Consider the following 18,830-nt stretch of genomic DNA (forward strand, 5'->3'; position numbering starts at 1 on the left):
CACTCATTCAGCACAATGATTTATTGATTTTGAGGTGGTCTTATACAATACACTAACACAAAGTAGTAAATACTTCAGAGAAAGGAAAAATTGTATATGGTTTTAATAAGTTTTTACAAAAAAAAACTATAAATGTTCCATGAAAGTCTAGAAAAAGACAACATATGAAGAGAATGGGTCAAGAGGAGCAGCTGCAGAGAATCAAGGCTTGAGAATTGCTTGACAGGAAAAATGTGTTTTGCTGGCCACAAATTTGGTCTGTATTATAAAGGGGCAAAAAAAGCCACAAGTCCTGTTTCCAGTCTGCCACAACACAAGGACGGGACAGAGGAAACTTGTGGAAGAAGGTGTTCCTGTTAGATCAAACCAAAAATATAACATTTTGACTACCTGTAAAAAACTGCAGGTAATGATATATCCCCAAATACTTGCAGCTGTGATTGCAGGTAAAAGTATTCGAAAAATTATAAAGACAATTCCATGCCACACTTCTCAGATTTTTATTTGTGAAAAATTTTGAAACAATGTCATTTTCCTTCCTCCTCCCAATTATGCACTCCTTGTGTTTGTGTCACACGACACACCAGGGAAATACATCAAAGTTTGTGGCTTTACTGTGAAAAAACTATCGGTGGATTCGTGGAGTGGCCAAAATACAATTTGCTCGATCTGTGCTGCACATTCTTAGAAGTTTTTGTCATTTTTACGAGCTTCTTAGTCTAGAAGTCGAGGTTGGAATTTTTGCATATGAAACGGTAATGTTCCCATCACCTAAATTTTGCTTAAAATGTAGACTTTAAACTTTAATGAAGCAGAGACCAGAATTAAACAGAAAAGGTAAAACATACATCAAAATCAATGAACGTATTTGTGATTTTCCAGCAGCCGACTTCTGGGATTTCCTCTCTTAAATTTGTCAAAAGCATCCTCTCTTCTGTCGAGGTCAGCTGACTGATTCAGTCATTTAAGAACATTCCTCCATGTCTTCATCTCTGGTTTTGCGTCATCATCCAACCCCATATCCATGTAAATGCTTTGGTTCTCCTTAATGTTTGCCTCTTTCCACGAATGAGCCTTAGCATGAATTTGCTGCACCTAGTTTGAAGTTTTTATTGCTTGCTTGCTCTGCAAGTATTTGAAGTTTGAGCCAAATGATAAAACCTGAGGTGGGACCTGACGGTGAATTTTAAAAAGGTACTTTTTTATCTCTCATACTCTAATTAACCTAACCTTATAATGTTTCACTTAGGTTAAACATAATTAGGTCTGCTGTGTTTCTTGGTCTTCTTGTAGCTGTTGGTTCACTAATGTTTTCTGACAAACCATTAAAGTCTTCATCGAATTGTTGGATTTCTACTGAGCTTAAATTATAATACAAGACTGTATACATGATTTCTGAAGGCAACTGATTGCACCAGATTAAAAATTGTATTGTAATAAACAAAAATGCATAAAAAATGGTGAGAAAAAAAATTATACACTATTTGTCAAACATCAAATTCTAATAAAATCCCACAAGATCAGTGGTCATGTGACAAAATAGGTCATTTTAAAAAGAGCATGAATATTTTTCATAAGGAAGTGTACAATTATATGCAGTGAACTTCCAGTGGTTTTTTTGCAGTAATCAAACCAAGCCACTTAAGTTTGATTATAATAAAATCTTTAATGGAGGTGATATCATGCAAAAAGAAAAAGAAAAATTTGACAAAATGTGGAAAAACCCTATAGAAATGCCTACTTAGATAAAGTTGACAGGGCCTTTTAACAGAAATGCACTCTTTGAACAACATCACACCTACTCAGCTAGAAAGCAACAAAAAAAGGCAGAGCTGTGCTCAAAAGCTCATTTGGAACAGAAACCAATCAGCTGAGATACAAAAGTTAGTCAATATGCCAGAGGATTTTTCTAAGAAACATGGCAAGCTTTTCTTTTTTACCCCAGTTTCAGGTTTGGAAAAACTATGGAGAAACTACTGGAAGGTGTTCATGAGTTTGGTTCAGGAGTGCAATAACAGCTAAAACCAGGCCTGAGGCTCCATCTGCCCCAAAAATGTGACAATGCATCGTTTTAAGATTTTATTGAAGTCTACATATAAGTGATAAAGACTAGTGAACACATCTATCTGAAATGGAAGTTTAAACAAAATGAGCACCATTTGAAAATACTGATGTGCCAAAATAATTGCTGGTACTTAGATCATCCAGTCTATACATTACATTTTATAGTCAAAATCCCTCTATGAGTTCCCCGTAAAAATCTGTGATTTTTAAACAAGTATAACCTGTTAAAATGTTTAGTTTCATCTTACTAAAGCAAAATTTACAAAAAAAATGCACTTCTAATATTGGCTTCGTTGGATGTTTTATCCTCAAAGCATATTTGCTTATATCCACACAAATAATCAAAAGATTTTTAGATAAATGAACAAAAACACAGAGAAAATTGACATAATCCTCATCAGGCACTCTGATACATTATGCTTTATCTCACTCTTTAATAAGACTGTACATTTTTTTACTTTCTCAAGTTAAAGTCAAACAAGGTACTCAGAGTCTACCTTTTGTGTGACGTAATAATAGAAAACAAGGGTATACACCTCACATGTAAAAAAAAAAAAAAGAAAGGAGCAATGTATCCTATTTTGAACAGCAATGAAAAGAAGTTTTAAGGCAAGATGCTGAACACAGAAATCCAAAAGTTGATGATCTTTGTTCAGCGCCGGTGTTTTGTTGGCATTTACCAGTTCCATGAGCAATCATCGAGACGACTAGTGTTTTTATTCCCCCCAATAGTCGGCTGTTTCAGGCATCTGTTGCTGTCGTTCATGAGACTCCACAACGTCATCTCTGCACCCCCTGAGTCTGCTGGGACTGCCGTCTCCTCCAGTCTGTCTTTATGCCGGCAGGCTCAACTTCTTACCTTTCAAAACTGCAGGGAGGAAAACAAAAAAACATAGACGTCACTTAGAAACCATAACTAGAACTGTCTGGGTTTAGAAGATGCCCTTTTCATAAATCATTGTCAGGTTATTTAAAACCACAAACTGAAGCAAAGTGCTGAACATGAAAAGGAAACATAAGATTCAAAAAAGTTAAGTAGTAATGGAACTGACTGTTTTTATAAGAAGTGGGTTGTTTTTGCAGTGCAACCACAGACATTTTGGTCATTATTTTGGCCCTTTAAGAAGCTTTAAATTAGTTTTAAGGTATGGATTCAGTTTTTAAGAATAGTTCATAAATTTCCAATATGATTATTCGTGAAGCTTATATATTATAGCCACTTTAGTTGTGCATTTAGGTTTATTATAATTTAGGAACACCCAACAGTGTCCAAGTTTTAACCATCTACATTTTGTTTTAGGTAGCCCTTCTTTCACTATCCTACTTTGTGCAATGTACAATCACCTCTGACAACTAAAAACGCAGCACAGGTTTACTAATATTTCTTATTTCAAAATCCCAGCATCAAATTTCAAATTTTTTGTGGCAATTTAAATATGAATTGAGCACAACTGACTATTAAATATTGGCCTAGTTGTGTTTTATTATCTGCATCTTAAAAACAACACAATATTGATAGTGCATTTTGATTTGACGGTTTGGTTAAGGGCTATTTCCCAGTTTTATTTGACACCTGGACCTTCTTCAAAACCTGCATGCAAACTTATGAATAAGTAAAGGGTTCTGAAACGTCTCTACTGAAAATATTGTCTATAGTAAGTCACAAACTGGAAAAGTAAATGAAAACCCAAAAATGTTAGAATATACAGCATGTTTCTAAGTTCTGGCTGTGATATCCAATGAATAGTTGTGATGTCAATACCTTGAAAAGATCTTGAACTGAGGCAAATTATTTTAGCTACATCTCAGGCATATGAGAGGAAATTACCAGAGCATGCCAAGTGTTTCAGCACAACTATTCTTCTGTAAGGAACTGGGACTATTTATCCTCTGGTTCATTGCAGAATGACAGGGTCATAATCGGCAAATATGACTCGAGACTTTGGAAAAAAAATAATTGCTCCTTTCAGGAATTTTAGATGACCGAAACCTCCGATCAGCTAAGGATGAACTTTCCAGTGAGGTTTTTCAGGGAACAAGCAGAGAAGATAACCTTTCTCATGAATTAATGTTATACTAGGAAAAGACATTCCAGAAACCCTCCATCAAATGAGAAGTAACAAATTATCCCAACAAGTTACCAAGAATTCACTTTCAATTCATCTATAAACAATAATATAGATTTTCATCCTTTTTTTTAATGCTTTGAGCCATCGTATTTGGCACGTGTTCATACAATCTCCAGGTAGAAATTGAGAACATGACCCACCTTTGGTAACATAAAGGTAGAAGAAGTCACAGTAGAGGACAGTCTGGACCACGCCAGCCACAATAGCAATCATGTCGAAGAAACCCTCGAAGTAGTAACGCCAAATCCAGTTGAATAGGTAGAGGGCCCGATACAGGCCCAGGCAGAACAGGTAGTGGGTGGTGATGGTTTCAGCCTCTCCAGTCTTGCTGATCATGAAGAGCTGTGGCAGGATTGCCACAGACTCCAGGTAGATGGAGAATGTCCAAAGGATCTGCAGACAAAAAGATTTTAGATAAAAACACCACAGAAAGCAAGTCAGCAATATGTTATGAATAATTATTGTTGACAAAGTCAATATTGTTAATCCACCACTTTTATATTTAAAATCTCCTGTGGGAGGAAAACCCAAGCCCCCCCCACCATCATTGATCATCTGCCATGCTTGACCACAAACTCAATATATTCTCTTTATGAATGGCCGTATACAACCTAAACAAGCTAGTCTGTACACCCCACAGCAGTTTAAACGCACCTCAAGGGGAGAGAAGTCATGGTTGATGAGAACAGAGAGACCCCCAACAGGAACAATCAGGAACTCCACCCTGAAACTGTCATGGTTTCCATCGTAGGTGGCCCTGAACTTCATGTAGATCAGGTAAACGGTGGCGTACGAACAGCCGATGTATACTACCTGGCGAGCAGAAAAAGAAGCGCTCATCAGTGGCGACGCACAAAGAAACAGCACTTGTATGTTTGGTTAACAGTTACCACACCTTCATGAATGTGTTGTACAGCGAGATGAAAGAGGTGAGGAGATCCAAGTAGCGTGTGGTGAACACCAGGGCAAAGAGAATTTGGCTCTTCCCAGAGATGCCTTTAACAGGAAAATATCAGCAGATACAACGTTTTAGTTAAAGTAAGCTATGGGCTGGAAAACAGTCTGGATAACACACAAGCCAGGCTTTTCATTGTAGCATACTGACATCTACTGGAAATGACTTCAAACCATCCCAAAAATATACTTTTTACAATATCAAAGCCGGTGGATATGATCCTCAATTTACTTTGAACTTTGAAACTTGTGTAAAGCTATTTAAGAAAAAATACTTCTAGCTTTTTTTATTGGAAACTGGGTCTTAATCAGGCTAACTGACCATATGCTCACATATCAAATTGTGGGTGTTTGAACACAATAACTCGCAAAAATTTTTATTTATTTGGAAACAAAGAATCCATCTCTTTTCGGGTAATCGGATAAAACAATAAGACCCAACTTTGTTAACCACAGGAATGCAGAAATAGATATCAAATTATAATATGGATATGTTCACTGTGTGCAAACAACAGGAATTTGCTAAAATTCATATCTGGTAGGCTTGGGTGGATAAATACAAGTGTAAATATTTCTAAATGAAGCAATAGAGGTGTATGGTCTGATGGGAGGTGCTGATGTACAAAATAGGCAGCTATAATCTGAAATTACAGTCTCAATATTTGCTACTACAGAAATTAGTTAAAGAATTGTTTTAAACATGTCAAAAGCAAATACTCAAAAGGCTATAAATCAGTTTTCTCAACTTTAACATTCTTATAAAGCATTGACCCTATATCTGTAATCTAACAAGTGAAAATACGAGGGCATTTGAAAACCTTGTTTTGTATACAAACAATCTGTTAATCAGAAATTTTCAACAATCTGAATCAAAGTCCATTACATAGTGATGTTCTCTGGACTGCATCGTTTCATACTATCTCTGCTGTTGGTCACCGATGTTGGATATTGTGACACTTTAAACTTTTTACATCATGTTCTTTGCAACAAATGATGTTATAAACTACTGTGACAAAAACTAATTCCCTCCTTGGATTGTTACAGTATCCATCTCGCCCTAATTTAAAAGAGAAAGCTTTAGCATGTTGCTAACTTCCGTAGCTTCTCCTGGAGCGCCACGTCAGAGAGCAGACCAAAAAAGTCAATCCCCAAACCTCAAAGCAGGATCACTGGGGGTGCAGAGCTGGCAAACCCACCCAGTGTGCATTCAGTAGTTTATATTTAAAAGATTAACTTAGCCTAATCATGAATAGTAATAATAATAATAATAATACTTCTCTCTACTAAGCAGCACAAATACAACGGAATGCAGCTCGCAGCAAATCAAACCACAGTTACTCAGCAAAGATCATCGATATAACGTTACAACAGCAGACATTCCCCAAAGCTACAATATTTGTCTTCAAACTAACAGAAATCATTGCATTAGGTGGGCTGTTTTGTGGATGTATGAAATTACAAACAGCAGTTTTTGACTGCTAACAGTTAGCTCTACTTTTAGCCGTTAGCCCTTGGCTCAAATGAATGACCAGTACCATTAGCATGTGAAGCTAGCTGGCAGAAAGGCTCATAACACACATTCTAGTTGAAGACACAGGTCAAGCTTAACAAATGTAATCAGGAACGCCACGTTGTAGCATGTGATAATACGACAACACTAAAGTCGGAGCTCACCTGCACAAGATCTGCTTTTCCATATTTTAAGCAGCAGGATGATGATAGCAGCCAGATGAGAGAGGTCTCCTGTCAGTCTGAAGATGTTCATTGTGGCGGAATACAAGCGGACAGAGCTGGGAAGATAAAGGTGTCACTATTTACTCCGACTCAAACTGACGCGTTCTGCTGCCCTACAAGTCTTCTCTTAGTAACTTAGAGCAGGGACACAAATCTGCGGGATCCACAGGGTTGAAAATATGGCGAAGGTGCAGGTCGACGTGGAAGGGGGCGGGCTGATAACACAAAGACCATCTCTGATTGGACGAAAACGTGACTGACAGCACAAATGGCCCCGCCTACAGAAATTGAACTGTCCAGAAGAGGGAACATCACAAGCGCTTATACGGTGTTATTTAGTTAAAAAAAATTTTTAATAATTTGCATGGTAGTAAGAATTAGTATACATAGAGATATAGCTGGGTAAATTTTCTTTAAATAATAATAAAAATAAAATGAAAGTAATATTAAAATAATAAAAACAAAATAATGTTAAGTTAAAATAATAATATTAAGATTTTTTTAAGTAAATGCATCAATTTACAGCAAATCATTATTATATTTATTATTGTCATTATTATTAGTAGTAATGGTAATATAAGGAGCAGGAGAAGCAGTAGTAGTAACATCACTCACAATATAGTTATTCTGTGAAACAGACTGTTTTATACCCTCTCCATCACACAATGCAAGAGCAGCAAAGCACTTTTCTAAACAGAGCTCTACAATTGCACTACCTTGAAAACTGATAAGCACCTCCCAATACTAGGGACAAAGGTGTAAGAAAAGAAGATGGATGGATGGATGGATGAAAGCTGATAAAGGAGCTTTCCGCGGCAGGTTATAACGCATTACAAGCCAATATGTCAGCTCTGAGAGTACTAATGATGGCTCCTTTGCAGGGTGAATTCATATTTTTGATAATTTTACATCTTTTCAGATTAAGCTCTATGTCTTTTTATTCTTATTAGCACAAAGTAGAATACAATAGTGAAGAAGAATCCATTAATATGTTTTTTTTTTTAAACAAATGATGATGTGAAAAGTGTAGTAATCATTTGTATTCAGCTCCTTTTACTCTTATACTCCAAAATAAAATCCAGTGCAAGCAGTTGTTTAAAAAAGGCAATTATAGAGAAAACTGTGTACCTGCACATGACTGCGTGGCACAGCAAAGAGCATGAGGTTCAAGGAGAGCATCAATGAAGAGGTATCCCAAAACCTACAGGACAACTATGTGCAGTGTAGATCACAGATCTGATCCTTATGGAAAAGTGTCAATAATCCATAGTTAAAAAAATAAAAAATAAAAAAGGTTTATTACAAACCATTCACAGTGAATATTTAGAAACTTAGAAACATTAGGGTGGCGACATCATGATGTGAAAATGTTTTTCTACACAGGAAAGCCACAGAGTTATGGTATACTGACAAGGGGAAGAATATCTGCAATTAAACCTTCTGGCTTATAATACAAGGTGGAACAAAATTATCACTGCAGATTACTCTAAGCAAACTATTTTCACATAGAGACTCTTCAGCAGGGAATAGGGAAGTAAGAAGCAGGACAGGCGTAATGGAAAATGGCTATAAATAAAGGGCAATTCTGGAAGAAACCTGCAGAATAACAACCCTTATACAAACATCTGGAGCTATAATGAAAAGGTCCTGGCCAAAGTAAATCCATGTGCAAATCCAGGCAAAACACAGGCCTTAATGCAACAGGAAACCTGTTGCAATCATTAAAAATTGTGGTTCATAGACTTTCTCCATCCAATTTGACTGGAATTGAGAAATTTTGGAAATGTTAAATATATATATATATATATCCCATAAAATCCTAATAAATACATTGAAATTTTGTAAAATTACAAAATGTGAAAAAGTTAAGCGGCTGTGAATACTTTTGTGACATTGTAATAAGCTTAGAAATATATTAAACTCAAAATGTTGTAGCTGTAATTTGCTTAGCAGAGTTAAATAAGGAAGTTAGAAAAGAGGAAGTTTAGTACAACCTTCTTCCCATGTTGAAGTCATTTCTCATCACCTCATTCGGGAAATCATAAGATCACTCACAAGCTGTCAAGCTACAGACATGAAGCGAATGCTTTGGCTGCCTTTCCTGCTTATGCACCTGGCCGAGACAGGTAAGAAATTAACATATCTTTGGTGAATTACATACCTATTGATTCCCTAGTTTCACATTAGTAAAATGTAAATCCTTGAAAGCAACTTTGATTTGACAGAAAACCTGCTATTGTTCTAAAAGACTTTAAAGATGGAAGTTAATCAAAGGTTATTTATTGCTCTATATTCCAGGACACGCACAAAAATCAGAGAGATGCTTGTTTCAGCAGCAACAGTTGATGTGGAAAAATATAGGTGAAAAAGCTGTTCTAAATTGCAGCATTAATCCACACTGTTCAGCTGGAGACCTGGAGTTTGAATGGTTTCTCGTTAAAAAGGATTCCCATAAGCGTCTTATGCAGACCCATAGGTATAACATACATGAAAATCTTTTAAACATCGATTCTGTTAATGGCAACGACACTGGGCTTTACCTCTGTGCTGCAAAAGAGGCAGAATGCTGCCAACCCTTTGTAGCAAATGGGACACTTCTTGTAGTGGGAGGTAAGAAGAGCATTGGAAAAAATACAGCTTATCGATGCTTTGTTGACGTGAATCAGATAACTAATTTCTTCTTTTATGTTTCAGGAAGACCTAAGGTAATGCGGTGGAGGATTCTTGTGTGGGTGTTATTTACCCTCTTAGCCATCTACAGCTTGGCTTTGGTTACGCTCATCATAGTAAGGAAGGTAAATCATGAATTTCTCTTATGTCAACAATGATGCATACAAAACAAAATCTGACAGCTTGCAATACATTTTTATTTTTCTGTTTTCAGCATGACTATAACTTGACCATCAGCAAAAAGAGCTCTAAAACCGAAACGGTAATTGAAGTGTCTCTTTTTTTAATTGCGTTTCTATTGTGTAAACTGTTTTCTAAATGGGGGGAAAAGCCCATGCGTAAAAAGAGGAACAAAATCGAAGGCGCAGTAAGTCCCTGACAGAAAAGGCTCTAGAAACACCACGACTGCAACACTCGACGTATAATACACGGAAAAAAATGAAACCTCCTCATATGTTTTATTGATCATTTGAAACATTTTCCAGCCGAATAGCGTAAGGAAGAAAACACAGTTCAGAGATGTACTGCAAGAACTCCACAGCAAGTCGATGGTGAACAAAAGGAAACAAAACACAAGAGGAAATGGTTGCCAAGTTGGGGTAAATTATGTTGCAGCACATTCGTGTCAAAATTACTCAACAGAAACACTGCAATAACATCTACTGTTTAAACAGTAAAAAAAAAAAAATGTGTTAATGTCTTTCCAGGCAGTAAGTGGGAACGGCAACATCTCTACCGACGACATCTACCAAAATGTCTAATGGTCATCTCACCCTGTTAAATAACAGCTTCAGGAGGATGTTACAAAGATATGAAACATGTGTCTGAGGTGACTGTTCTGTTGCAAATGGAAGGACAAATGAGTCAGGAGACTGGTTGACCCTTTGCTCAAGTTTACCAATGATATGAGACATTTACTGCACAGTAATGATGCTGACTCAGTGTTTTCAGCAGTGTCACATTGCCTGTCTCTTTCCATAGTTTTGTTCAAACTTTCTGCTCAGATGAACTAGTCCATGCAAGTTTATTCTTGAACTGTAATTGGAGGCATTTATGCAGCGCAGAACGGAGGATTAAATGAGAAATTGTTGTTTTAAGCAATAGGTGGTTTTAAATAGAAACATTAGTAAAATAAAACATTTTAACAGTGCTGTGCAAAGATCCTACGCAAGTCTCAGATTTTGTTGTAAGGTTGATTTTTTCTTTTTTTTCATTCAATTTGTGAATCTTAAAGTCCTGTCACGCTCTGTAAATGATTGACACTGTATTGACAAAAGTTTTGGTCACTTGCTTTTGATATGAACTTTGATGATGTCCCATTTTAATTGCGGATTTAGGAGTTTGTTCATGAAAAAATTTTTTAACCATTATTCCAGAAGTGCATTAATGAGTTCAGACACTGATGTTGGACGACTTTAGTCACAGTCTCATTCATCTTAAAGGTGTTCTGTCGGGCTGAGGTCAGTAATCTGTGCAGGGCAGCCAAGTTCTTTCACACCAGACAAGATTATCCATCACTTTATGGATTTTGGTTTATGGTTTGGTGCCCAGTCTCACACAAGTGAACATCCCAAAATTGTTCCTACAGAGGCAGACATTGTCTTGATATGTGGATCTTCTTTCAGTTGAACTAATATCCCTTCTTCACCAAACTTTAATCTTGACACAAAGTAGTCAGGGAAAATAAATTTGTTATAAAAGTATTACTGATTAAACTTTAAAAATTATGTAGCTTTATGTTATTAAAGCTAAAGTTTAATCAGTAATACTTTTATAGCAAATTTATGTCAGATCACAATTTCTTGGTTAATGTCAAGCTGTCATAACGAAGACATTTTGAATAATGTCAACTTTGTATTAAAAGTGTCATGATTTACCGAATGATACTTTATGACAACAATCATAAATATTCATGAAGACTTACTCATGTTCATGACAGGTGTTTTGTTTATGACGGTGTCATGACAGTCTTGTTCACAACCAGTTAAATAAAGTGTTGCACTTTTTTCCTTTTATAGTCTGGTGCTGCTGCAATACAGAGATTTCATGCTGTTCTTTAAAATGCTTTCTGTTGTGCATTTGTGATAACTGATCAGCAGTTTCAGTAGAAGGTGGGGTTTCTTTAACTTCCTCTTTGAGAACTTAAAACTGGTCACACTCTATGTTCCCCCTGTGTTACATAATGCTGGACTATGACAATAATTTGTCTATTTTGGTGTTCAAAATCAGGTTGTTAGCATCAAACGTTGTTAGGTTCTGAACCTATCCTTCCTATGCTGTATGCATAACAGTCAGAAGAGCTGTTGCCTATAGAGACACACCAGGAAGTCTGGCTCCTTGTAGGTAAAACAATAGAAAAATAAAGATTACCTTGGGGAATTTTGCTTGTTACTTTAAGAATCATGTTTAAAATTAGAAATATGTTTAAAATCTTATAATACCTCACAATGATTTGAACAAATAAAAGCAGAACAGGTTGATATTGGCATTACAAAATAAGCAAATATCATCTTTATTATATCAGTTTATATTAGGTAAAACTCCACTCTGATAACAATTCAGCTGTGAAGCCTCCAGTCCAGTGTACTTTTAAAGTTCCATATGCATACATAACACAGATTCATTCAGCATAAATTTCATTTGACACATACATCTCCTACAAAGGAATGGTTCTAATCCATTTTCTAATTAAATCTGGTATTTAATTTTTATTTCTGCAATTGATTTTTAATCACTGTGACATTTCCTACTAAACCTTTTTCCTGTGAAACCATGTACTGCATGATTTCACTTGTAAGTTATATTCATAAAGGTCCTCATCTTTCATGTTTTCTTTTTTACATTTTTATTCCATTCCTTCAAGGTAAATAAAGATCAACCTATTTTTACACACATGCTGGAGTGTGTTGTCAATATTACATGCAACTGAGCTCACTGTCATTTATTATAAAAAATAACTTGCATTGTTTTTATGCATTTTCTTCAACAACAAAAAAATAGCTATCAGAGCCTACATAAGTAAAAAAAAATCTACTCATTTTCCATTTTATGAATGCATAGCTTTCAAAGAAACTTAAAATAACAGTTTTTAGCTTTATGTTAGGGCAGAAAATGGAAGTAAGACAAAGACCAAACCTGGAATGTGATTGTAAAAATGCGAAGGTAAAACATTAGACAAGCATTAGTTCTAAGGAGTCATGGGTTGTAAACTCAAAAACATTTCAAGATGCATTTCTTTTGCAACAAAATAAGTTTGATTTATACAGTTGTTCTGTTGAGTTATTTTGCTCCGTCGACTTAATGCATTGGACCCTTTTCTCAGACTAAAATAAAAAGTGATATTTTCCTTAAAAAGTGTGAGTGCAGTACCTGATTGTGAATTTCTTTTCTTAACAGATGTTGTACAGAGGACAGCACTAGCATAGACCTAGAATCATGACTGGGTTTGTCAGACAGGTCATTTAAAGTCACAGTTTGTTAACACACATCTTATTTTTACACAACAGCTGGAAGAAACCCGACACTGTGGATGTTGGAAATCACGAGTGGAGGTTGCTCTTCTTTGATAAATTTCTTTATTTTTTTGGTATTTTTAAAATAAGTCAAATATTAAGAAAAGTTTGATTTCTATATAACTCAATATTATTTCAACTGTTATAATCACAGGGAAAGAAAGTACACCCTGTTTGAGGTCAAGACTTTGTGGATCAGGCTGATCTGGTCTTCATCAGCCCCTAACATTATTTACATATAATCTAAAGTGTACAAAACATACATCAGACTCCAGGTTTTAAGAAAAGCAACACCAAAATGGAAGCCTGCATAAACCCTTTCAGCTTTTGTAAGATTCAACAGGGAAAGTAGCAACTAGCTGATCAACAGCAAGTGTGACCAGCACCTGTCATTAGACTTTAGAAACTTGTAAAGGTCAAATTATTACCTTATTATGTTTTGAAAGAAAATGCACATTTTCCATGTTTCCCTCATCACCTATCACATTAAAAATACATACATTTTAACAAGACTGATGAAGGAGGCCCCCGAACACCAACAAAAAGAAACCATCTATTCATCCGTTATCTAACACGTATATCCTTCCAGGGTTGTGAGGGGTCTGGTGCCCATCTCCAGCAGTCACAAAAAGAAACCATCCAGTGAAAGCTTATCTTTAACACTTTGAGGATACTGATATTAGGTGTCAATGTACTTGGAATCAACTGTGTGACTGTTGCGGATGGAAAATGGCCTCCAAGCCAGAACTTGCAGAATGGCGACACACATGGGTATCAGACAGACCAAGTAGAACATAACACTGTGGAGACTTTCCAAAGCACTAGAAACAGGGAGATACAAAACAGTCATAGGTTACTTTCATTTGCAGCTGGTCCTCCCTTCAACCTGGTTTACCAGCAAACTCTTAAAAAAAGGTTTCAAAAACACTTGTTTCCTATAATAATAGTACATTAATATTGTGCCATTTCTTGTATATACATTAATTATATTTAACTCCAAAGTAAATATTGCCATAGGTCTAAATTATTATATTACCAGCGACCTTTGAACTGAAAGAAGTAGGACACAATCTGTAGATCATTAACTGTGACTCAGTTGAAGATAAAACAATGAAATGAAGTGGAGCAGTGCTTGGTTCAGTTGCCAGAATGTATTTCCACAAATTTCACATTTTAAAGCATATTGATCAATTGTGGGATTTGAACAATATGCTTAAAATAACAGTTTTTAATCATTAAAACACAAGAAAACACAGTAACAATTACATTTAAAAATAGTTTAGAAAATTTACTTCATTAAGAAGGAAATAAACTTAGAAATTATTTAACAAATTCAAATGTAAAACGTCTTAATTGTCACAAGGACGATGGTTTACTTGCAAATATGTGTTTTTGGGTTAACAGTTAAGGGGTTAAATTCAGTATTTTTAATTATTTAAACACAATCAATATGATTAACTGAGTATTTTGTGAAATATTTTCTAATTTTTGGAACTTTGACAGAAGTTGATTTTACTAGATGATCAACTAGTTTTCATTCTAAACAATTTAAGTTTCAAAACAAAAAATCATATATGGCAGTAATTATTCACAAAAGAAATCAATCCTGTACTTTTACTGCTCAGTAAAAGTTTTTACTATTTATAAAATAAATAATTGTCGGTGCAATGAATTGTCTACCTTTGATTAGACTCCTGGCCCACATCTTTCAGCTTCTCATATCCAAAGTGGTTCATGATATTAAGGACTATCATGGGAGCCAGAGACTGAGCTGGTTTGGTGAACAGAGCATTTGTTCCAAACACCATGGAGGAGAGAGGGGAGCTAAAAAAACACACAAAGAACAACAACAGTTATAATAATTTGAATGATAGTCCACCTTTATTGGAAGCCAGTGAAAAGCTTTTCTAAAATAAATGGTTGTTATGGAAACTCGGTGAGCTAAAAATACCATTGTTCACTGAAGTGGGCTGTGGAGATATTTATTTACATCCTTTAACATCCTCTTCACTAAGCATGGTGGAAGATAAATATCAGTCTATATACAAGAATATTTGTCACATTTCAATTTTCTTTTTAAACTTTTTGGTTAAGAGTTTGATTGGAAATATGGATTATAAGTATAAATGGCAAATAGACTGCACATATCCTCTGTGTTTTTTACTACTACTTAAATTTTTCATTTGCAAAAATGAGATTATATTTTGCATAATTTTTCTACAACGTCTTCTTCCACACCAAATCAAGACAATGCTGATTTGATGCCCAATACAGGAATTTAATTGGATTTTTAGATATATTAGAACAGTTCGTTAAAAGTAAATAAAAACAAACTACAGTGAATTTGTTTTTGATACCAGGCATATAAAAAGCTAAGTCGTGCAATTTTCTGAAATTTTCCAAAGGAAGCCGCATGAAAGTGGTTGGAATATTTGTCGTCAAAAAAGGACACCTATAAAGGTATTTCCAAGAAATCTGGGAAACACTGTAAACCAAATGTTCACACATGCCTTAGAATAAATGCATGTGTACTTGTGTGTTTTCTTACCTGCGTTTGTATTTCTGCATATCCATGTCAATAATGTCCGCCAAAGGCAAACCAAAGAGACTGAAGGCTGCTTGTATTATAACCCTGCATAAATGAATCAGACCACAAAATAAGCTTATAAAGAGGACAGTCTACAGTGCAATCAAAGCTAAAGCTTCTTACATATTTATAGTGAGGAAAAAGGCCAAGAAGTAGTAACGTTGAGGACCAAGTATAAACATGAGGACTGCCATCCCAGCCTCCAAAATAAATGTGAAGAGGATGATCTTGTAGTAGCCAAGACTTTGCAGTAGACTCTGACTACTCAAAACCAAAAGCTACAGAGGGAACAAGGGATTAAAATCATAAATATATATATATTTTTAAATATGTAGAAATTTGACAGATGGACATTAAAAAAAACACATAAAAATGTGTTTTAACCAATCAAACTTGCTTATTTAGGTTCTAATTGATCCTTTTATGCAAAAGCTTGAAGCATCTTAGAAAATTTACCTGTGGCAAGATGAATCCTGCTCCATACATGAAACTCTTGGCTAGCGATGGAAGCGCATCTGGGGGAATCAGGTGCTCAGTGAATATCATGGTGAAGTTATTAAAGAAAGCCAAAATGAACACCTGGAAGAAGTTCATGACCACAAACAGTTGGAAGTCCCTGTTGGTGAGAATCTGCCATGTCAGCGCCTTCAACATGGAGAGGGAGCACGCCGTTTTACTTGCCCCCTTGTCGGCACACTCTTGATCAATTAACTCATATATTTTACTATCAAAGCGGCTTTTACTGTAAATCCCAGTGTACATCATGCAGATGCAGCTAACTATAGCAATGAGCACCGTGAATGCCTGGAAAGCTTTGAAGTTTTCCATGTTTGTCGACACCATGCCACAGAAAAGAACGCTAGAGGACCCAATGAGAGAAGCCAGCTGAGGAAAGGAGAAAAAGAGGCATAAGTAGGATGTAGTGTTTTAACTTTAAAGAGTTTAGGGAAGAGACACTGGGCTTACCTGGTTGTATTTTATAAGTCTTAAACGATTATGATGGTTGCTTGAAATCTCTGCAAATAAGGCACACTGTGCGAGCAGCACGAAAGTCAACAGCGCGTCAAAGGCACACAGCGCCACTGTCAGGTGTAGGCCACTCAACCAGTCACCACTAGAGTAGGTGCTCCATGGGAACCAGGCAATGAGAAAGGACAGCGAGTAGAGAGGAGCGCCATAAAGGATGGAGAGACGTCGCTGAGAGCAGCAAGGCACCCTGGAGTTATCTTGCAGGTAACCAAACAGAGGGTCATTGACAGCATTCCACACCATGTACACCACCTGTGGGCACATATTATTTTAAACAGGTAAGGCAGAATTTATTCAGGTCATCAGGTTAAATTTTCCAAGAACACGTTTAAAGGACACATGGCTGCTCTGTTCCTTCAAAAGCAAATATTATTTTGTTATTACAAACGCTTCAGAAATCCCCTTCAATAACATGAAGAAAACACACTTAGATCATGATTTGTCCTCTGATTTTTCATCCATTGATGTTAAGAGTAGGAAGTTCCATTTAAAGTCACCACAAGCATACAAAACTAACATTTCTTAGTCACCTTTGGCTCCCTGACCTCTGACCCCTGTATATTTCTTGGGTTGATAAACCTGAAACTAACCCATTGTGCTACCAACATTTGAGCTCTGAACCAGTTTCCACCAGCCAGCAAAGATTCTGTTTTCACAGCAACTGGGTCCTCCAGAGACGACACCTCCCTGCTGCCTACTCGCCATAGTCTGGCGTTGTTTGTCATATTACTGTCCCAGTAATATGACAAACAATGTTTTGAGACCATTTTCAAGTAATCTTTAACATAATAATGCACTCAAAATGCAATAACAGCATTTCTTTAGTGAATTTGAACTGGGTGAAGTTAAAACTGAGAAGATTCGGGTAAAACATATTTACAGACAAATATGTTTTTATTATAAATGCAAAATGTAGATATTTTTAGTACAGTCTGAGTTCACAGAAAGATCATTGTAGCTCATTTCCTTGTTAATCTATTATGTGGAATTCTAATAAAATATAGAAGGTATGTAATTTCTGCACGTAAACCTAGTTATAATGATAAAAACCTGTGGAAATGGTCAAATCAGACAGTAAGACATTTGTAATAAATTCTAAATTAAATGATAATCTTTGGAAAAACTATCTAATTAATAGAATACCTGACTGTAAAAGATTAATTGTATAAATAACCGGTTTAAGAAAGGGCAACGTATACGCTATAATCTATAACAGAACTTTTACGTGTGCTAAAACAGGAAGCAGTTTTTGCAAACACGAGTACATTTGAACAGATGAATACTTTTACATACTCACTTGTGATTGGTGGAAAGCTGCTTCAGATATATTGTACTTATTCAAAAAGAGTTTGACATAGTAGAAGCTAAAAATATTGTTGATCATGGATGACCCCAGCGTAGTCATGGCATATGCAAATGAAGCATGGTTGATCCCACAGTTCATCCATTGTCGGGCCATCCTGCTGGTTATTCCTCGAAGGCACCCTGCGGAAACTGAGGTCTCTCTTATGTATCATGGGCGAAGAAATACACGTCATGTATTGCAAACAAGCATTCTCAAAATGTGAAGTTAGTTGATCTTATGGAGGAAAGCACGCCCAGAGTAGTTTTCGTAGTTTTCTCTTTTTCGTGCGTCTGTTCCAGTCAACGCCACAACTGAAAGCCTGTTTGACAGGAAAAATCTTCACAAACTGCATGACATCCGCGATCCTGTCTAACTCGATTTCTGACTGGACCTTAGTCGTGATAAACAAACAGTTGATTGGCTGCAGAAACTACTTGCACGAAGTGCTCTGTGATTGGATGAAAGACAGGCCAATCCCGTAACACTGAATGACGCAGCTTGTCCGCCGCCATGATGGGAGTAGCCCGTTCCCATGGAAATCATAGCCTATTCAATAAATTTAGGATATTAATGGAAAAGTTAATTATTTTTCAGTAACTCACTTAAGAACGTGAAAAACATTTTACATTTAAATTACACGCGTGGATGCTTTTATTTCTTCCCATTTAGTCGTTTTTCTTCGGCTTAATGAAAAGTATGCTTCTATGTTGTTATTTTCAAAATCGAAAAAAACGAGCCTCCTCAGATGGCACATTTAAATTTATTGAACATAACTGTATATATGATCGATAATGCACTTAAATATA

General features: G+C 36.0%; 3 protein-coding genes across 4 annotated transcripts; 1 reads left to right on the forward strand and 2 right to left on the reverse strand.

Moving 5' to 3' along the window:
• Positions 1-1,641: 1,641 nt before the first annotated feature.
• On the reverse strand, positions 1,642-7,091 carry LOC116735677 (ER lumen protein-retaining receptor 2-like). Its single transcript, XM_032587711.1, has 5 exons — positions 6,822-7,091; positions 5,089-5,189; positions 4,848-5,006; positions 4,334-4,586; positions 1,642-2,932 (listed from the first exon to the last, which is right to left on the reverse strand). Exons 1-5 carry the CDS (start codon positions 6,910-6,912, stop codon positions 2,898-2,900), a joined length of 639 nt encoding a protein of 212 aa, XP_032443602.1. The 5' UTR covers positions 6,913-7,091; the 3' UTR covers positions 1,642-2,897.
• Positions 7,092-8,896: 1,805 nt separating this feature from the next.
• On the forward strand, positions 8,897-11,330 carry LOC116735727 (uncharacterized). Of its 2 annotated transcripts, XM_032587787.1 has the most exons (6): positions 8,897-9,007; positions 9,180-9,491; positions 9,576-9,676; positions 9,766-9,813; positions 10,037-10,150; positions 10,259-11,330. In XM_032587787.1, exons 1-6 carry the CDS (start codon positions 8,956-8,958, stop codon positions 10,310-10,312), a joined length of 681 nt encoding a protein of 226 aa, XP_032443678.1. In that variant the 5' UTR covers positions 8,897-8,955; the 3' UTR covers positions 10,313-11,330. The 2 variants fall into 2 exon arrangements, with proteins under 2 accessions (XP_032443678.1, XP_032443677.1); XM_032587786.1 differs by lacking the exon at positions 10,259-11,330 and having other exon boundaries at positions 10,037-10,228.
• A 701-nt stretch (positions 11,331-12,031) lies between these two features.
• On the reverse strand, positions 12,032-18,394 carry mfsd13al (major facilitator superfamily domain containing 13a-like). Its single transcript, XM_032587785.1, has 7 exons — positions 17,977-18,394; positions 16,617-16,931; positions 16,107-16,535; positions 15,774-15,928; positions 15,612-15,695; positions 14,744-14,887; positions 12,032-13,884 (listed from the first exon to the last, which is right to left on the reverse strand). The coding sequence occupies exons 1-7, from the start codon at positions 18,136-18,138 to the stop codon at positions 13,743-13,745; spliced, it is 1,431 nt and encodes a 476-aa protein (XP_032443676.1). The 5' UTR covers positions 18,139-18,394; the 3' UTR covers positions 12,032-13,742.
• Positions 18,395-18,830: the final 436 nt, after the last annotated feature.

The sequence above is a fragment of the Xiphophorus hellerii genome, chromosome 16, assembly GCF_003331165.1.
Source record: "Xiphophorus hellerii strain 12219 chromosome 16, Xiphophorus_hellerii-4.1, whole genome shotgun sequence".
NCBI lineage: Eukaryota > Metazoa > Chordata > Actinopteri > Cyprinodontiformes > Poeciliidae > Xiphophorus > Xiphophorus hellerii.